The sequence below is a fragment of the Haemaphysalis longicornis genome, unplaced genomic scaffold, assembly GCF_048455015.1.
Source record: "Haemaphysalis longicornis isolate Haplotype H1 unplaced genomic scaffold, Haemaphysalis longicornis Haplotype H1 scaffold_5, whole genome shotgun sequence".
NCBI classification, from domain to species: Eukaryota; Metazoa; Arthropoda; class Arachnida; order Ixodida; family Ixodidae; genus Haemaphysalis; species Haemaphysalis longicornis.
The window spans coordinates 45096817-45114235 of record NW_027526385.1 but is presented as its reverse complement, the minus strand read 5'-3'; the positions used below and the strand labels follow the sequence as shown (position 1 = coordinate 45114235).

General features: G+C 47.3%; 1 protein-coding gene across 2 annotated transcripts in view; it reads left to right on the top strand.

Moving 5' to 3' along the window:
* The window catches only part of LOC144138158 (uncharacterized), a 124563-nt gene that overhangs the window by 89607 nt on the left and 17537 nt on the right, over window positions 1–17419 (top strand). For both annotated transcript variants that reach the window (XM_077670302.1, XM_077670300.1), the window contains 3 exons: window positions 1803–1862; window positions 9106–9226; window positions 16390–16607. In XM_077670302.1, coding sequence (XP_077526428.1) covers window positions 1803–1862; window positions 9106–9226; window positions 16390–16607 — 399 coding nt within the window. The remainder of the gene's footprint in view (window positions 1–1802; window positions 1863–9105; window positions 9227–16389; window positions 16608–17419) is intronic.

Genomic DNA, 17419 nt, shown 5'->3' with positions numbered 1-17419 from the left:
TAGTTCGCTATATTCAATGATTCCCTATATCCGTGTTCGTTTTAATAAGGTTCAACTGTACATGAAATCGTAGGTTAGTTCAGCAGCAGTTTTGTGAGAGCTACAATTATTCAGAGCTTAGTTGTCAAATAAACAAGAAAATTGCACAAAAAAAGTATAAACATCATAGAAAAAGGCAATTCTACTAAGCCAGAAAATTTTTTTTTAGGAAATCTGAAATATTCAAGTTGTTCCTATGTTCCTTAGCTATCATTCAGTATATGTTCAAGGCAACTTGTATGAGGAATTTGCTTTCTACTAAATGTCACTCAGTGCCTCTTTCTGGGGTATTTCGTATTTCGTGACTTTTGCTCTTCTTTGAAGGCATTTAACACGTCTCGGATTGGTGTGCGCACTAAGTCGTTCAACTTGCATTATGTGGCAGGGACTTGGAGCTTTTTGATGTAGGCAGTTGCGAAACTCCGCCTCAAAAAACTGCCCTTACCTGGACCCCCCCCCCCCCCCCCCCACAACTTTGGATCGTGCGTGCAGTAAAGCCACCATGGTCACTGCACGCACTATCCAAAAAGCACAGTTTTTTATTCAAACTGGCAATTTAATGTTTTAATGTTAAAGTTTGCTTTAAAGGTGAATAATTCTTTATTTTTGTGCTTTCAATGGTTACTCATTGGTTTTTTTAACTCCAGTGATTATGTGCGATTGTTTCTGCGTCTGTGCAACAGCCCCGACCTATTGGCACTTGTGCGGTTACTTGGGCGCAACGTAGGTCCGACCTAAAGTACTAAATTTGCAGTTATCGCTTGGCCTACAGCACACTGTTTGCCAAAATTCACCCAGTAGCTGATCAAATGGCCCTAAATAACCCTTTCAAGCTTGCGTAAAGCCATCAACGCGAATTTTTAACTCTTGTTTTCGCCGCCGGAAGACCGCAGATGACATGCAGTAGACGTCAATGCGCAAGCGACGACGCATCTCGCTGACCACACGGTGGCATTTTAAGGGTGAAGCCCTTTAGGACCCCGCAATGTGTGTGCCGATGTCTGGCGATGTCCGTGCGCAAGGGGCTTTACGGGCGCACAGCATTGTACGCCGTCTATCGAGAGCAGCGCACACTGTAGTGCCATCCGTGTGCCATCTGGGGAGAGCGCCGGTAACTGCAGTAGAAAAGAGTGTGAATTTCAAAGGGTAGAAAACTCAAAAATAAAGCGAAAACCCTAAACTATCTAACGATAATGCGCGGAAAAAGATGCCGTGAACGATGCCGAGGGTGCGAAGTACTGGGACGCGAATTGTCTTTCGTGTGGCGCTTGTCATTTACAGTGCATTTACTGCACCTCAAAATCATTTAAAACTCGGAGTGCATCAGCACGCACGGATGATGACGCTCATCACACAAGCAATACACAACTTGCGTCCCAGTGCTTCGCACCCTCGGCATCGTTCACGGCGTGCAGATGTGATTTTTTACACTGGCTTCGAATGTGCGCATAAAAAAACACTTGCATGGTTGAACACATTGGGTTCCTTCACCCAACAAATTTACATAAGCACCTAAATGCCATTTTTCGCCTAGGTCGTCGAGCAGCGAAGCACAATGTGTAGTTCCTTTTGTCACCAACAGATGGCGCCACTGTACGGAAAAAAATCCAAAACATTGGACCGATCCTAGGGCCGCATTTTGATGCATGGGGCCTATGGGGAGTTTCGCAACTCCATATCAAGTAACTCTGGCAGGGACTTACTGCAGCCACTGGGCACTTGGCTGCTTGTAGGAGCAATATAAGTCTGACCTTGCAATGCAGGTAGACTTCCCAGAGAAGACCGAGTCTTCCAGCATGGAGGAAGACGACGAGAATGAAGAAGTGAGCATCGCATGATTGTGCAGTGTGCACTTGAATCGTGCTGCTCAAAGAATTCAAGTGTTGATGGCGTGTTGATGGCATGTTGGTAGTAGTGTGGCAGCATTGTCAGGGGTTCATTTTGTCCATTGGAAAATTATGGACTCTAGCGGGGTGCCGTTTGTCTTCTCATGGACACGCCGTATCAACACTTCTTGCTGAAACAACTCTAGGAACTTCTGGCTGCGATTCCTTATTAAGGGGGGACACTGCTCTTGAAACAGCTTCCTTCAATTTTTAAGTAAACTGTGTGAAACTTGTCAGTCTTGCTGCTTTTTTCCCACCGATTTCAAATACGCCATTATTTTTTTAGTTGGTCAATTAGTTCCCAAGATAATTAGAGATAATTAGCCATTTTTGGAGAAACAGTGGATAAAACAGGGTTAGTCATAAAACTGTAGTCTTTATATTTTCCAATACTACGAACAATGGTGAATGCAATAATACAATCACTTCTTTTATGCATCGCTTTGAACTCATTTTACAGCTCATTAAACCTTGGTGGCACCAGTGGAAAGGAACCATTTTGAGTGCCCATTTCAAACAACAAAGTTTAATGAGCTGTAAAATCAGTTCCGAGCGGTGCACCAAAATCCGCTTGTCTTATTGCACTCGCCAGGGTTCATAGTACAGTGTAGACCATTTATAACGTAACCGCTTATAGTGCGGGACCGGATATAACGCGGGTTTTCGCGACCACCGGTTTGCCTCCCATAGAACTCAATGCATGAGCATACCGCTTAAGATGTGGTTGGCCGAAGCACAATACCGTTTATAGTGCGGTTTTTCGGCGGGTCTGCTGATCTACCGGCGCAGCTGAGGCATCGTTTTAGGGTAGCAAAAGAAAAAAGAAAGGATGAAATCGGCCATCTGACGCAGCGTGCACCCCTTGCCCTCCTTTAACGTAGACACCCAAATAAAAAAAAATAGACACCGTTTATTCGTGCGTACCTGATAACCACAACTGACCTTGCTTGATGCACGGAAGATAGCGACAGACTCCCCATCCGTGCGCGGCAAGTTGATTTTATTAATCGTGAACCGCATGGCCCGTTTTCGCGCACGAATCGTGCACATCTGCGTTGCGCGAGTTTTTTTTTTTTTTTTTTTTTTTTCGTGTTCGTATCGACGATTTCGCGCTCGCGGTGGCTTCTTCACGTGGCAGTGGGAGGAGCCTGAAGACTTGCACCAATGGGGAGACGCGTACCTAATGGTGGGAGATTCGAAGCGCTCCGAGCCGGCTAGCTGCGCCAGAGATGTTTAGGCTTACCACCGCGGTATTTTTTGATGGGCGCTTTCACAATCAGCGTGGATGGCAGTTTATATTCCACTTTTCGCCCACATTATTAGCTCTTTTCTTGCATGAGCATCTTCGCTTGCGCCCCGTGCGGCCTTTCAGCGAGCGGTTAGAAGCGGTCGCTGGAACTTACTGGAACTGCCTGCACCGCTTCACGGCCAGTGCCGACGCCATGTTGCCGCATCTTACCGCGCCGCCCACACCACGGCAGTTGTATCCGCGCTGGCGTGCACTGCACGTTTTCGCGATACCAAATCTACCACGAGGTTCACGCTTTAGAACGTTGTTGCAGATCAGCCACCGCTCTTTCCCTTTCCGAACATTCGAGCCGCGCGAAGCCGAAGATTTCCACCACCAGTACGTTGCGCTGATAAGCAGCTGCCTTCGGCATCGTGAACACAAGGTGGGGTAAACAAAAAAAAAAAATCCCGCTGGCGTTCTTATCACGTCTTGCGGCATCTGTTCATAGACGCTAAAAACGCAGCCATGGTCTTTCAACACAAACACAACGGAAGTTAAAGCCGCGCTCGCCGTTTGTGAGACTGCGCTTTTGCCCTGCAGCAGCGGCTGATGTTAAAAATAATACGAAATATAGACCGTGCCTTCGTTTTTAGGTGCTGTGCGTTTGAGTGATGATAAATATAGGTTGACTTGAGAGATAGGTGGCGATGTGGTTGAATTCGCGCGTGTTTTGGTTATAGTGCGGTACCGCTTATAGTGCGGATTTTTGCGGCTCCCGCGACATACGTTATAAGCGGTCTACACTGTATATTTGAAAATATAAAGGTTACAGTTTTATGACTAACCCTGTTTTGTCTATTGTTCCTCCAGAAATGACTAATTATCTCTAATTATCTCAGGAACTAATTGACTTACTAAAAAAATAATGGCGTATTTGAAATCAGTGGGGGAAAAGCAGCAAGACTGACAAGTTTTGCACAGTTTACTTAACAATTAAAGGAAGCTGTTTTAAGAGCAGTGTCCCCCGTTAATTTAAGCATTGAAAATTATTTTTTGGTGGCATAGTATATAGAAGTCTGACACTTGCACTATGGTCTCTATACGATTTGTAATACCCCAGCCGCATGGCAGATTTAAACGCACTGCTACACGGCCAAAATTAATGTCTTTGGCAAATGGTTAATAGTTAATGGTGTGGTTAATGGCAGTTGCGATGGGTTAAAACTTGTGTAGAGAAAATATTTCAGTAAGCACTACAATATTTTCAAAAACTGAGCGAAAACCAGGGTGCGCACAGGTCCTTGAAATCCTTGAAAACCCTTGAAATTGAAAGTTGCGTTTTCAAGGCCTTGAAAGTGGTGGAATTTCTTTGCCGTCCTGGAAAACCCTTGAATTCTGAGGGTTTTCACGGTGCTCGGCTGTGCAGCTCCCATTTTATGGCGGTTGAGCGTGGATTCGGCAAAATTCGGTGCGTACCGCTTTCCGTGACTTCGGGATCGCGAAGTCAAACTGGCCAAACCTGTTAAACTTCCTGCGCGAAAAAAAAGGCAAGCGTGCGGTCGCAGCGTGTTTTTTTGGCTTGCTTCGACTTCGGGGTTGGCGAGAAGCCAGAAGCCAGAAGTTGCCACAATGGGGCTAAAGAGTCTCGATGTCCTCGTAAAAAAGAAAAGTTGCGCCAGCATGGTTTTTTGTAACGAAAGGGCAGTTACACGAATCAAGCACGTATCATAACAGTTAAGTTTCTTTTGGCTTCGTCTTGAGCAGGATTTATTGGCAACCCATTAAAAAAGGCATTTTCTGTTGGCCACATTGTGCTGTGCCCACTCCAGCGACTCCGGTGCCTTTGCAGCGTTGCCAGATGGTGAAATTCGGCACAAGATCCGAAAAATCTGGTGAAATTTGGGGGCTACTGGTGTTGATGTACCGGAACGGCTACACCAGACATTATCTGGTGAAAACTGGTGAAAAATGTTGAGAAATGGCTTGTCACTTGAATTAGTCAAATTTACACCGTTTTGTTAGTCTTTCATCTGCAGGTGGCACCACTTTCTCGACATTGAGGCTTGTGGCCATGGAGGAAAGAAGAGAAAAGTATTGTTATTCTAGGCACTGTAGTATTGTTTCCGCGTAGTATTAACTCTATGGTTTCCGCCATGCTTGTGGCACTTGTGGGGTGGCCATAGAGGAAAGGTGGTAGCGCTACTTGGTCTTTGTTGTTGCATGGATTTGTCGTCGGCGGAGGGGGTGGAGGCGAAGGGGGGGGGGGGGGGAGGGAGGGAGGGCAGGGGGAGGGTTGTGTGGGGTTGTTGACTGGCGGCGTTGAAGGAGAGGAAATTTCTTGGTTGGTGGCCGCCCTCAGTGCACCGCTTCCATCCTCTTGTCATGAATCACTTTCTCGATCGGTGAAAACGGCGTTTGACGCGGCGAATAAAGTTGCTGGTGTAGCCGTTTCTCTTCGGGTCCGCGATGACGGCTTTTTCTTCCTTTTTACGTTCGTCGAGAGCCGAAAGTACAGATGACGTGTGAATTTAGGTGGTAAGAATCAAATTGTAGGTAGCTTCGGTATGGGTAGGTTTACCACTTTAAGGCTTAATTGATTTGCCTGTCTCTTCATCAAAACAAGGAGTAATTGTGTTTGTCTCTCTTTCCATGGTGGACTGAATTGCTGATTCAATCGAATTGAGGTGCAATAGGAAGTTGTCCGCTGTCTTTTTTTTTTGATGATACAAAAACAGTCATCTCCGCAGCGGAGAAGCACCTTGGGTCTGTCGGAAAATATATTCAAAAAGGTTTCCGCGCTGGCCCGCCGGCCCATATGTAAACACCGGCCCATATGCGGCGGCCCCGTGAGGTGGAGAGAGAAGGATTGAGGGAAAATGAAACCCATGCCCCCGCAGCGGCTCCGGGCCGCTAGGATCGCCACATTAGAAAACGAAACTAGAAAATGTCGCCTCAGAGCAGAGTTACTGGATAAGGTCCCTAGTGTAGCTACGCCACGAAATTTTCCGACCAACGAAAGGTATACTGCTTTCATTTTTCGCTGTAAGAAGGTAAAAAAGCCGGAAATACGTCATAGGAGCCATATTTTAGTGCTGGTGAAATCTGGTGAAATTTCGGCCAGGATTTGGTGCCGAAGCCCGTTTCCGATCTGGCAACGCTGTGCCTTTGTTTGCTGTCTTCTTCCCTCGTGTGCTTATGGTGCGCGTAGTGATCCAGTGATTCGTGCATTCAAATGGCATAGTTCAGAATAATGCCTGGGAAGTGTAAGTTCCAAAGCGCTTGGCTCAGCAACGACGATTATAAGCTTTGGGTTGCGGCGGATACATCAGACCCTCACTGCGCAAAATGCACACGCTGCAGAAAGACGTTCGACATCGCTTCGATGGGCGAATCTGCTCTCAGAAGCCACGCAAAAAGTGCAAAGCACCGTGAAATCATGCAAATGGCTTAAGGGTTTAAGGAAGGTGTTGGACGTCTTGACTATGGCAGGAAGACTGAGTGACAGCCAACGAGAAGGTGTACTGGCAGAATACACTGAATTACTGCAAGAGTCTAAGCACGAGCTTCGTCTGTTTGAAAGGAGCGTAAGCAGGCTGGATGAGTTTTTTTGTGACCTCTTGGGCTTCAATGCCTCATACAAAGAGCTGTGGAAAGCAGTCAGGCTGTTGCTTGTTTTGAGCCATGGGCAAGCCACTGTCGAACGGGGGTTCAGCATCAACCGCCAGATCTCCGTAGAGAATCTGAAAGGTTTGTCATACGTTTCACAGCGTATCATATGTGACGCAGTGGAGAGGGCAGGTGGGATTCTGAACGTTTCTATCTCAAAAGAACTCAGAGTAGCTGTGTCCGCAGCGAGGCAGCATTACAGTGCACACTTGGCATCGCAAAAGAAACAGTGCCAGGAAAACTCCCAGCAGACAAAAAGGCAGAGAATTATGGAAGAAGTTGAAGGCCTGCAGATGAAGAAAAAGAAGCTTGAGGCAGTTGTTGCCGATTTAACGGCATCTGCAGATGAATATGCAGAAAAGGCTGAAGCAACCGCTGACATCAAGAACTTGGTGAAATCAAACAGCCTGAGAAAGACCGCAAAAGCCAAGGCTGAAGAACTCAGCAGCATTAAGAAGCAAATAGAAAACAAACTTAAAGACCTGCCCTGAGCTTAAGAACTTAATCTAGTCGATTGAAACTGCAATCTAGTCAAATCGAGTTTAACGTGCAATAAGTTCAAGTGAAGTCACTTTTCTTTGTTCTGTTCAATAAAATGTAACGTGATTGATCTACCGTAGGGTTCTTCCATTTTTTGAAAGGTCCTTGAAAGGTCCTTGAAAAGTCCTTGAATTTTTTCCTTGAAAACCTGTACGAACCCTGGAAAACAGCTGAAACACCTTTACGCTCTTTTCAATGCACTTTATGCAAAGTTGCAGCAACTTATCGAACACGATTAAACGCTGCCGCCGCACCAGCATGGAGCGCATAAACAAATATGGCCGCTGATGCCCGCCACGCCGGCTGAGGCTAGCGGTTTTCTTTTTTACGACTCTGTTTGGCTTGTTTGATATAAATAAATAAATGACTAAAAAATATATGCATGTAAGTGTATTATAATGGTACTGATGCTTTAGTAATCTGTTTTTGGCGGGCATTCCCACCGAGTCTCTGGTGTCAAGATACCGTATTTACTCGCGTAATCCTCGCACTCGCGTAATCCTCGCACCCCTAATGTGAGCCACCAAAACTTGGATTTTTTGGTTCCTTGCATAATCCTCGCACCCCCAACTTTGCAGTGGCGAAAGTTGCCTGCTCGCGAAACCCGCATGGTGCACGCGCTCTCCAACGCGCGCCCTCCCCCGCCGCCTCTCCATTCGGCGGAGAGCGTTGTGTGTCCAAGGCCATCCAGGCACCCCAACAACCTGCATGGCTACTCCCCAACAGACGCCCTAACACGCTACTCGCACTGTACTTGAGCTGGTTTCGCGTGCGCGCAACTAGACTGTGTTTGCGCAGCCCGCTGTCGTGTCGCCGTCGTGGTCCCGTCGTTGAGCAACAGCAGTCAGCGAGTCACTCGCGTCAGTGCTGGATATCTCGCTGCCATTTTGAGAACTTTTTGATCTCTTTATTTTGTGCTTGGTGCCGCTTCGCCATGGGGAAGAACGCCAGCTACATTGCAGCTTTCAAATTGAAAGCGATAGAGTACGCGATCGAACACGGCAGCCACGCCGCTGGCAGGCACTTCGGCGTCGCCGACTTCAACGTGCGGTACTGGAGTAGGGCACGCACGTGACGCCGACGAGATAGGGCACGCGCCAGAAAGCAAAGGCGGTAATTTCATGAACGCTGATCTACGGGAGACTGATTACGTGGTAAATAATAAAATAAAAAGAAATAGCTGCTGTTGGCAACACTGAGCTTACATATACAAAAAACGACCGCTACATTTAGCGGGACTGGCAGAAGGCAAATTCAAATTGGCAACACTGTGCACCGGATTTTTTTCCCCGCATAATTCTCGCACCCCTATCTTCGCATTGACTTTTCCGAAAAAAAAAGTGCGAGGATTATGCTAGTAAATACGGTAATACATTTGCTGGAAGAACGTAGTCAAAGGGCCTCCGTGAACTCATTAGGCCCCTAATGTCATGTTGATTGAATGTCATTACATTTTCTCGTGTGGCCGCAAGCGAATGTCATTTTCAAAGAATGACATTCAATGGGAATGACCTTAAATTCGCCGTGTGGCATGGGTATTAGCTTCTACAATCACGCACAGTCATCTGTGCTTAAAGTTTGGCTTTGTTGTTGTGATCCTCACATCAGCTTGAACATCTGGCTTCGAAGGCGTAATAACAAATGCGACCGCTTCTATTGCTGTGGCGGTATTCTGTTGCGCTGTTTAACAAGCAGCTGCTCGTTCAGCATTCGGCCGTGACTTTGGCTTTGGCTTGCTTCCAGGGTACGGCTTCTACGGAAGAAGCCGACGGGCCTGAGGAACAGGAGGATATGGCAGAAACGGAGTCACAAGATGACACAGATGATGATGGCGAAGATGATTATGGGGAAGTTGAGATTGTCGGTGAGTGCTTCTGTTGGGTTGTGTGGCCGTGAGTAGTTAGATGATGTGCGTGGTGTCGCATTGTTCTTTGTATGACAACTTTCATTGCGGGTAAACGTGGCCGAATGTTGGGCTTTAAGGGGGGACGCGGGTCTTAGAATGGTCAAAAATGGCCAAAATATCGATTTTGAGAAAATCCAATTTTTGGAATTATTGTACCTTCAAGCACCTGCCTTCAAAATATCAACGCGAAATTCCATCGGGAAATACTCTAAAATCATGTTTTGAAACGCCTCGAGGGCCACGAAATGCCCAGAATTGGGCAAAAGTTGCTTCAAATTCCCGCGCGCCCCGCGGGCGAAGCAGCCGACCGATCGCCGCCATCTTGGTCTTGTTTTGAAGCTTGTTTCTTTGTGCGCATTTTGCGATATCTCAAAATGGCGTCGCTTGAGTAGAACGACCGGCCTTGCCAGTTTTCCGAAGGCACCTTCTCGGCCGCTGATTGGCTAGAGCGGGCGCGCGCGGTTTGAGTTCGCCATACGACCCCTCCCATTGGTCGGCGCGACTGCTGTCATGGCGGTCGCCATCATGGCGTCTGCTACGCGCGTCTGACGGAGTCCGCTCTTCTGGCGCAGCGCTCGCTTAGAGCAGTTTTTTTTTACAGTTTCTTCTAATTCTTCCATCGCGTACTTTCGTGAATGATGCCAGGAGACGTACGTTTGAAGAAGACGACCCTTCATGCGCACGGGAAGCGAAAGCGTCGTCCGCCTATCCCAAGGTCGCGTGGTGCGACTTCGGGCCGCTCGACTCCGCCGGATGAGAATCGTTCGCCGCCTCGTATTGCCTCGCCTGCCCCATCGCCTGACCAACAACCTCCGGAATCCATACCTGGTCCAAGCACGTCCTGCCGGCTTGACACGAGGTATTACACGGCGGAGGAGATCGCCGCGCGTACGGAACACGCGGACGAGGTCAAGCGCGGAACGGAGACTAAGTCAGCAACGCAGCGGAAATTCGACCTCCTTGAAGTGGATTTGGCGCACTCAGAGGAAGAATCCGGCACAGATTTTGTCTTAGTGGATTTTGCAATGCTGAAGGACCTTTTCGCGCACGTCAGGTGCGGCAAGTGCGGGCTGGCGGCGCCGGATTTGAGGAAGCCTGACCGGCAGTACGGCCTCGCCGTGAAGCTCGAGGTGACGTGCTCGATTTGTGAACACCGTGTGGAACGTTTTTCCTCGCCAAGGACTGAAGGATCTGGCAATATTACTCTTTTTGAAGTGAATATGAGGGCTTTGAAAAGTATTCAAAGCATGGGGAAGGGGGTGACTGCTCTTTCAGATTTTTGTGCTGGTATGAACTTGTCCCACAGAGGCCTGCACCACAAGACATTCCAAGCGCACTTGAGGAAAGTGGTTCAGGTTTGCGAGGACACTGCAGCAGCCTCTGAAGCTGATAGTGTGCGTGCCATCAAGGACTTGTACACCTTGGTCAGCCGCCAAACAACATAGATGATATGTTTGATGGCACGTGGATGACAAAGGGACGGTTGTCACACATTGGAGTGGGCTGCATCATTGGAGTGTACACCGGCTTGGTGATTGATCATGTAGTCCTCTCTAACTTTTGCTTAGGTTGCACCATCAGACCCAAAGCTTCAGATGAGGGCTACGAAGATTGGCTGGCAGACCATGAGTGTCAGCGAAACATTGACTGTGGTGCAGGACGCATGGAGGTAGAGGCAGCACTGATAATGTTCAAGCGCTCGCTCTCCAAGAATGGGCTGCAGTACACAACCGTGATGTCCGATGGAGATAGCCGCACCATGCACGGCTTGAAGGAAAAAGGCGTCTATGGGTTTATCCCCTGAGGCCAAGAAAGTTTGCCTTCCAGCTACATTTATTTTCCCCAAAAGACTCTTTTGAGGGCCAACAACATGATGCATTTGCGGAAAACGCACTGCGCAGTGTCCCACCCCTGTATCCTCTCAAACTTCCAGCATAAAAACCGCGAATGAAATAGCCTCACCAAAGAACAAAAAAGGGGGGCACCTAAAGCAATTTTCACCCTCACACTTTTGCCGTACACAATATTCTGGGTACCACAGTGCACTGTAATAGATGATGGCACTTCACGAAGGACTGTTGCAGTTTTCACGACGCCAGCAAGACACCACCAGATTTCACAACGCTAACAAAATGCCAACAGATTCGAAGTCGATAAATTTTGCTAAATTCCTGTTGGGGTCCGTTACTTGGCCTTTTGTACGGTATCTCCAGTTCTAGTTGACATTTTTGGAATCCAAAGACAGATTTGAAAATGGGAAGAACATGTCTTTGTTACTGGGAAATTTTGAAGCTACACTACTGATGGTTCATCTCATAACACATGGCCAAACTTCAAATGCAGTTTTCTCAGTTTCATATTTTTGGTCACTTCCCTCAGCCTTACGCAGCTTTTTGGAAACTTATTTTTGCTTCATAAGGTCAATCTTGGTACCATTTTTTTCAGTACAGCCTGAGGCAGCCGATGACATTCTTAGTTTTTCTGTTTAGGCTACGCATAAATGATGACTTGCAGTTATTTTGATGAGCCAAAATATCCAATACTGCCATTTTTTGTACTTGACATATTTTTTTAGGATGCCGTGACTTTAGAGAAAAACGAAGAATGTCATCGGGTATGGGAACTCTCTGGCTATCCATTCATGTAATTAAAAGCGACAAAATGCAATGCAAAAGTTCATTAAAGCTGCGTAAGAAATTACCTAATTGCGGTTTAGACTTTGTATGATAACTTTTGAACTAACAGCACCAGCTCAAATATAATTGCATATTTGAAATCTACAGAGAAAAGCACATCAGTGTGCAAATTTTCATAAGTTTCTACCCATAAATAAAAAAGTTAGTTTTAAGACCCTCGTCCCCCCTTAAGTAATAACAGGGCCGCCGAAAGCAGCGCTTCGTGGAACCCCCACTGTACTTATTCTAGGTTGTAAAAAATAGCCGTCATTAACATTGCTTTTTTCAGGGTGGTCTTGTGTTTCGAGATGCGAGGCAGTTGTTTGATCCATTCTGCGCTGCATCATAAAATTTTCTTTGTGCTCAAAGCCGTGGTTTGTGTTCAGGCGGCGTGTGCTGCGAAACTGTGCTGTGGCATTACAGTCGAACCCCGCTACAACGAACGCCGCTTCAACGAAATTTCCGCTTCAACGAAATATTTCCAATTCCCCGTCAGCCAGCCATAAAAGTCCATGCAACAAAGTCCTCGCCACAACGAACCATTTGTCAGGCTTGCTTTCGCTTCAACGAAATTTTCGATGATTTGGGCTGGGTTTGAACAATTATTTTACAATAAAATTAGCATAGCGCCAGCTATCTGTAACTTTTTATACATTCAGGACGCTTAGTTTTACCGAAAACATGCGCGGTGCGGCCACACCGCCACAAAAAAAACTCATAGGCGGACGCCATTGTTTGATGGTGATAACGATGTGGCTGGCCGTCTTTACATGAGGCGCAGGCCCGGTTCGCCAAGACGGAGCTACAGCCAATCCGTATCCAGTTGAAATCGCACAAATGTGCTCCGCTGCTGGCGCGGCGCCGTCAAGTATGCGTTGTGAGCAGCTGTCCTTGCCGTTTTCCTTCTACCATTGTTCATAGCCAAGAGCAAAAATCATGTTTGCGTGTTTGGTCTTGAAGCCGAGTCATCCTATCTTAGTCATGAGCGCGCAGTTGTGTTAAATGCAAGCGCGCGCGTCTAACCTGCCAAGGTCAGTAGCTGCCGCGCCGTGTCAGATGATAAGATAACGGCACTGCTCCTGCTACAAGTGAGAGGGGGGCTTCCGACGGCCTAGCAGCTATCTGCAAGTAATCAGCTCGGTGGACACGCCTTGTTGTACAGCAATACGTTTTGCGCCTGCATTTCTTCACCCCACTCCGCAACGCGTTCTTCGCGTGCAGTGAAAGAACAGATAACCATTGGTATGTTTGTTATCCGAATAAACATGACGTTATTGCGCGTCACTCCTTTTTCTAAACATTGTATTATGCTGCCAATGATGCGGAAGCATACGGGGCTATTTTTCTGGCCTTTCCGTGGTGTGTTGCGGCAGATTTCGCCTCAACGAATTTTCGCTTCAACAAAATTTTTCGCACGTCCCGTCAATTTCGTTGTAGCGGGATTCGACTGTATCACTGAAGGACTGTGCTTTTCATGCACGAATTTTATGCGTGGCTTTGCTGTATTCGCGATTCCGTGCCATTTTTCACCAGTAATGGCAGTCTAGGTTTGCTTGCGAGCATTTACAAAGTATTTCCCCCCCAGCCCGAAGGGATTACCGTATTTTCACACGTAGAGCCCGCCCCTGCATATAATCCGCACCCCCACTTTCGGCCCGACGGCAAAGAAAAAAAAAATCTTCGCGTATTGCCCGCACATTTGATACAGTGAAGGCTGCACCAAAGCTACTGCTCAAGCAACACATCACATACATTTAGCCAGAAAAAGCGTATATTTAGCAAGTAGAAGAACACACTGACTGCAAGGCGAAAGTCACAATTCACTCGTTGTCACTGCTCTCACTAAAACTATCATTTTAGCCACAGTCCTCGATGTTCCATTTGTGTTGTTTGTTTTGTTTCTTTGTTTGTTGTTGTTTTTTCCCCTTGTCCTCATATGTTTTGCGCAATTGCTGCCATGGAAGGCTTAGTCAGTGTTACTGCATAGGGACCGGGCAGCTGGACGGGTGGCGCCACCACTCGGCGCTGCCCTCGTCAGTGGAATGAGCCGGTGCATTGGACTACACAGCCTCCCGTTGATTTTGTCGTGTTTGCTTCGGTGCTTTGTATGTTTTGGTGGCGTTGTGAGCAGAAATGTGAGATGAAATGAAGTCTAGACAGATGTGTTGGGTTCTTAGATGCAGTAATGACTACGTAAACTTGTCGGACGCGTCTAACGTTGGGTATCGGCTGCAATGGCATGAGTGCTTTTTGCAGCGATCTGCGCTGGGCTCCACCCATTCTGAGTTCGAATAAAACTGCTATTATTAGTATTATTTTCTTCTTAAATGCACTAACGGCTACGCAAACTCATTGGATGCTTGTAAGGTTGGGGAAGGGCTACATTGACACGAGCGCTTTTTGCAGCGCTCTGCGCCTGGCTCCGCGCGATCTGAGTAGGAATAAAACTATTAGCAATATTAGAATTCATTTCCATCACTTTAAATTATCTTCACTGGTTTCAATGACTACGGTTTCCACTCCAGCCTTAGCGCTGGGATACCTCGATACGTGTGTTTTAAATAGAAAGGAACCTGCGTACGAGATGGATTACCGTGTAGCCGTAGAAATGTTGCGGTAGTTTACATTTTCTGTAACTGTGAGCTTTGTACCTTCGGTTTTGGTGAGCGACACTGTGACAGCATGGGAGCCTGAAAGCTGAAGTAGAAATCCCACGGTTGTGGTGGTCATTTTATCAAGAGACAAAGTTATCCACCAACTCGACAGCCCAAGCTACAAACTATCCCTCCTCCCCCTCCCGTTTTACCACCTGCGTAGAATAAAGGCTGGCACCGATAGTTAAAAAATGTGGCAGTGTTAACGTCAGCCGGTGTTTTTTAATGATTAAGTATTCTTTACAGAGTACCTAAAAAATCGTGTTATGCCTGGTGAAGACACCAAAAACGCGCGATTAGTTGCCTCAAATATGAGTGCATGAGCCCGAGTCCTCCACCACAGACACATTTCCGACACGCTGGAGAAAGTTTAGATTTGGAGAGGGGGCATGGAAGTTCAAAATTAAACAGCAAAATCATCTAGCCCTTCGTCTAATGATTATGATGGTTGAACACAAAGCTTTCTTCGTGCGAAATCGAATGGGAAATGGTCAAAGTCAAAGACGCTGCGATCAAAAGACCAAACTGCGTGCTGGTCAAATTCGACGCTTAACTAGTCAAAGTTTAAATCCAGAAAGCAACCAAGGAAACCCATACGATAGAGCTTTGTGATAAACCATCATCGTCGTTAGACGGAGGTGTGCATGATTTTTCATGCGTAGGTGGCAGCTTGTAAACCGACCGCAGCATTCAGTTGTGAAGCTGAGTGCAGGTTTCGGGCACCCTTCTGTCTTGCGTCCCTCAGCCACGCAGGAATTGGTTTTTGAAAAACCATTTACCAACTAGCCAGCAACCATTGCAATTGTTGTAAAGCAATGCTTCTCCACGACAAGCAATACCATTCTACTATCATGCGGTATTTATTCTATCAATGATTCCCGATGACTGTAGTAAGAGCATTTCTGTGAAATTAAACACGTTTCAGCCGTAGGTAATGAAGTTCCGGAAGCATCGCCCGTCACAATTTCTGTTTTGAGGTAAATCTTCGAAGACACCCCCCAACTTTGCCTTTCGCTTGTGTATGACGTCGACGCCGTTTCGTCATCAACTGCCAAAGGCCTTCGCCGCAGCATTCCTAGATCGGTTGCACACACCGGCTTTATGGGAGCATGTAGCGGCAATATACTCCTCGATTCGCGAAACTGCATGCAGGCATGAAAAAATTGCATGAAGCAACGAACTTTCACTTTCAGCTTGACTTCCAGCTGGGCGCATTGAGCGTCGTCTGCTATTTGTAAATACTGAGTATGGGCGTAAATAACACACAAGGCATGCCTCGTAAACGTCACATCCACACTCAAGATTTACCGATCTGAAAAATGCACGTGGGGTTACGTTCGCTTTGCAAGCCGCACCGCAGAAAAACGACAGAAAGCCATGCACAACTACGCTGCGCTGACTGCCACCGGCATTCCACTGACGAGCGGTTCGCCACGGGCGGCGCTGTTCGCTGAAACGACGGTGGTGCCATACAACGGCCGCCCGGTCCCTATAGGAGCTTCACAGCACAACGCGCATTGCTGCGAAGCTGCACCAAAGGAAAAACCCCGCGTATTATCTGCACCCCTACTTTGCCACTGAAATTTTCGCACTTTTGGTGCGGGTTATATGCGCAAAAATACAGTAATTGGGCCTCTGTGGCCATCGCAAAAGAAGTCACAGCTATGCCACGTTAGTAGACGATGCGCTGTGAACTGTCCTCAAAGTTTGCCATTTTACATGCTTGCGTTCCTCTGGGACTCTTGTCAAAGTGCTTTGTAAAAACCGGGAGTTCGCATTTGCGTGTGTGCAGACTTTGTGCAGGACGAGGAGGAGGAGGAGGATGGCGGAGAGGACAGGATGGAAGGGGAAGGAGAGGTGGAAGATGAGGAGGAGGACCAGACCCTCTCTCCTCCCTCCTCTGTTGATGGTGAGGATGAGGAGTCCATGGGCAGTGCTCCTTCCGAGATGATGGAGGAAGCAACTCCATCTTTGCTGGTGGCCCCCGTGCGGAGCGAGCGGCTTCCATTGGTGCGTCTTACATTCGCTACAACTTTCCCCGTTCACATCCGTAGCGAGTCGGTGGGGCTGAAGACGCATGTTTGGCTTCTTGCTCAAATCGTGGCCTGGTGTGTGTTGTTTGACACCAAGGATTGCATGGAAGGAAAAAAGGACAGAACTAGTGTGGTTTTGTTTGCATTTCTTTTTAAGTGCAGAGCACTTTAGGGGTTCGCCTTGTTGTCGTAGCTCGCTCACTGGACTTAAGTAGAGCCACACAGCATTCTGTCGTCACGATGTGGCTTCGAAGCCTTTTACAGAGGCTTCGAAAACCAAGCGGTTTATATAGCCATAAGCGTTTGAAACTCCTGAACCGCTGCCGCTTGTCATACACCTCCCCGTTGTTTAGCGCTAAGAAAACTGCTGGCACATTCGAGGCGAAATATGCGTAGCTAACTGGCAGTGCCCGCGTTCATTTAGTTAGGAACGCTCGTTGGGTTGGTTTTTACGATAGCAAGTGAAAAAAAGTGGCAGTGCAACGCCGGCATGTGCGGGAGGAAAAGCAGGCACAAAAAGAACAGAACTCCTGCTGGCGCAATTTCAGGTGGGGGGCGTGAGAGCACTGCAAAGGCAGGAAATTTGAATTCCACTGGGTGGTAGCAGTGAGCGGATAACGGCGCTACAACCCGTTATGGCGAACCACTGCTCTGCACTTCCTACAGTTTTCACGTTGAGTGGAGCAGTTTTTTCCTTGTCCCTTCCTTAGAACAGTTTGCATATGAGCTAATGTCTGTGTGGATTATAAAATAAATGTGAATGCTTGAAATATTTTGAGGTAGAAACAC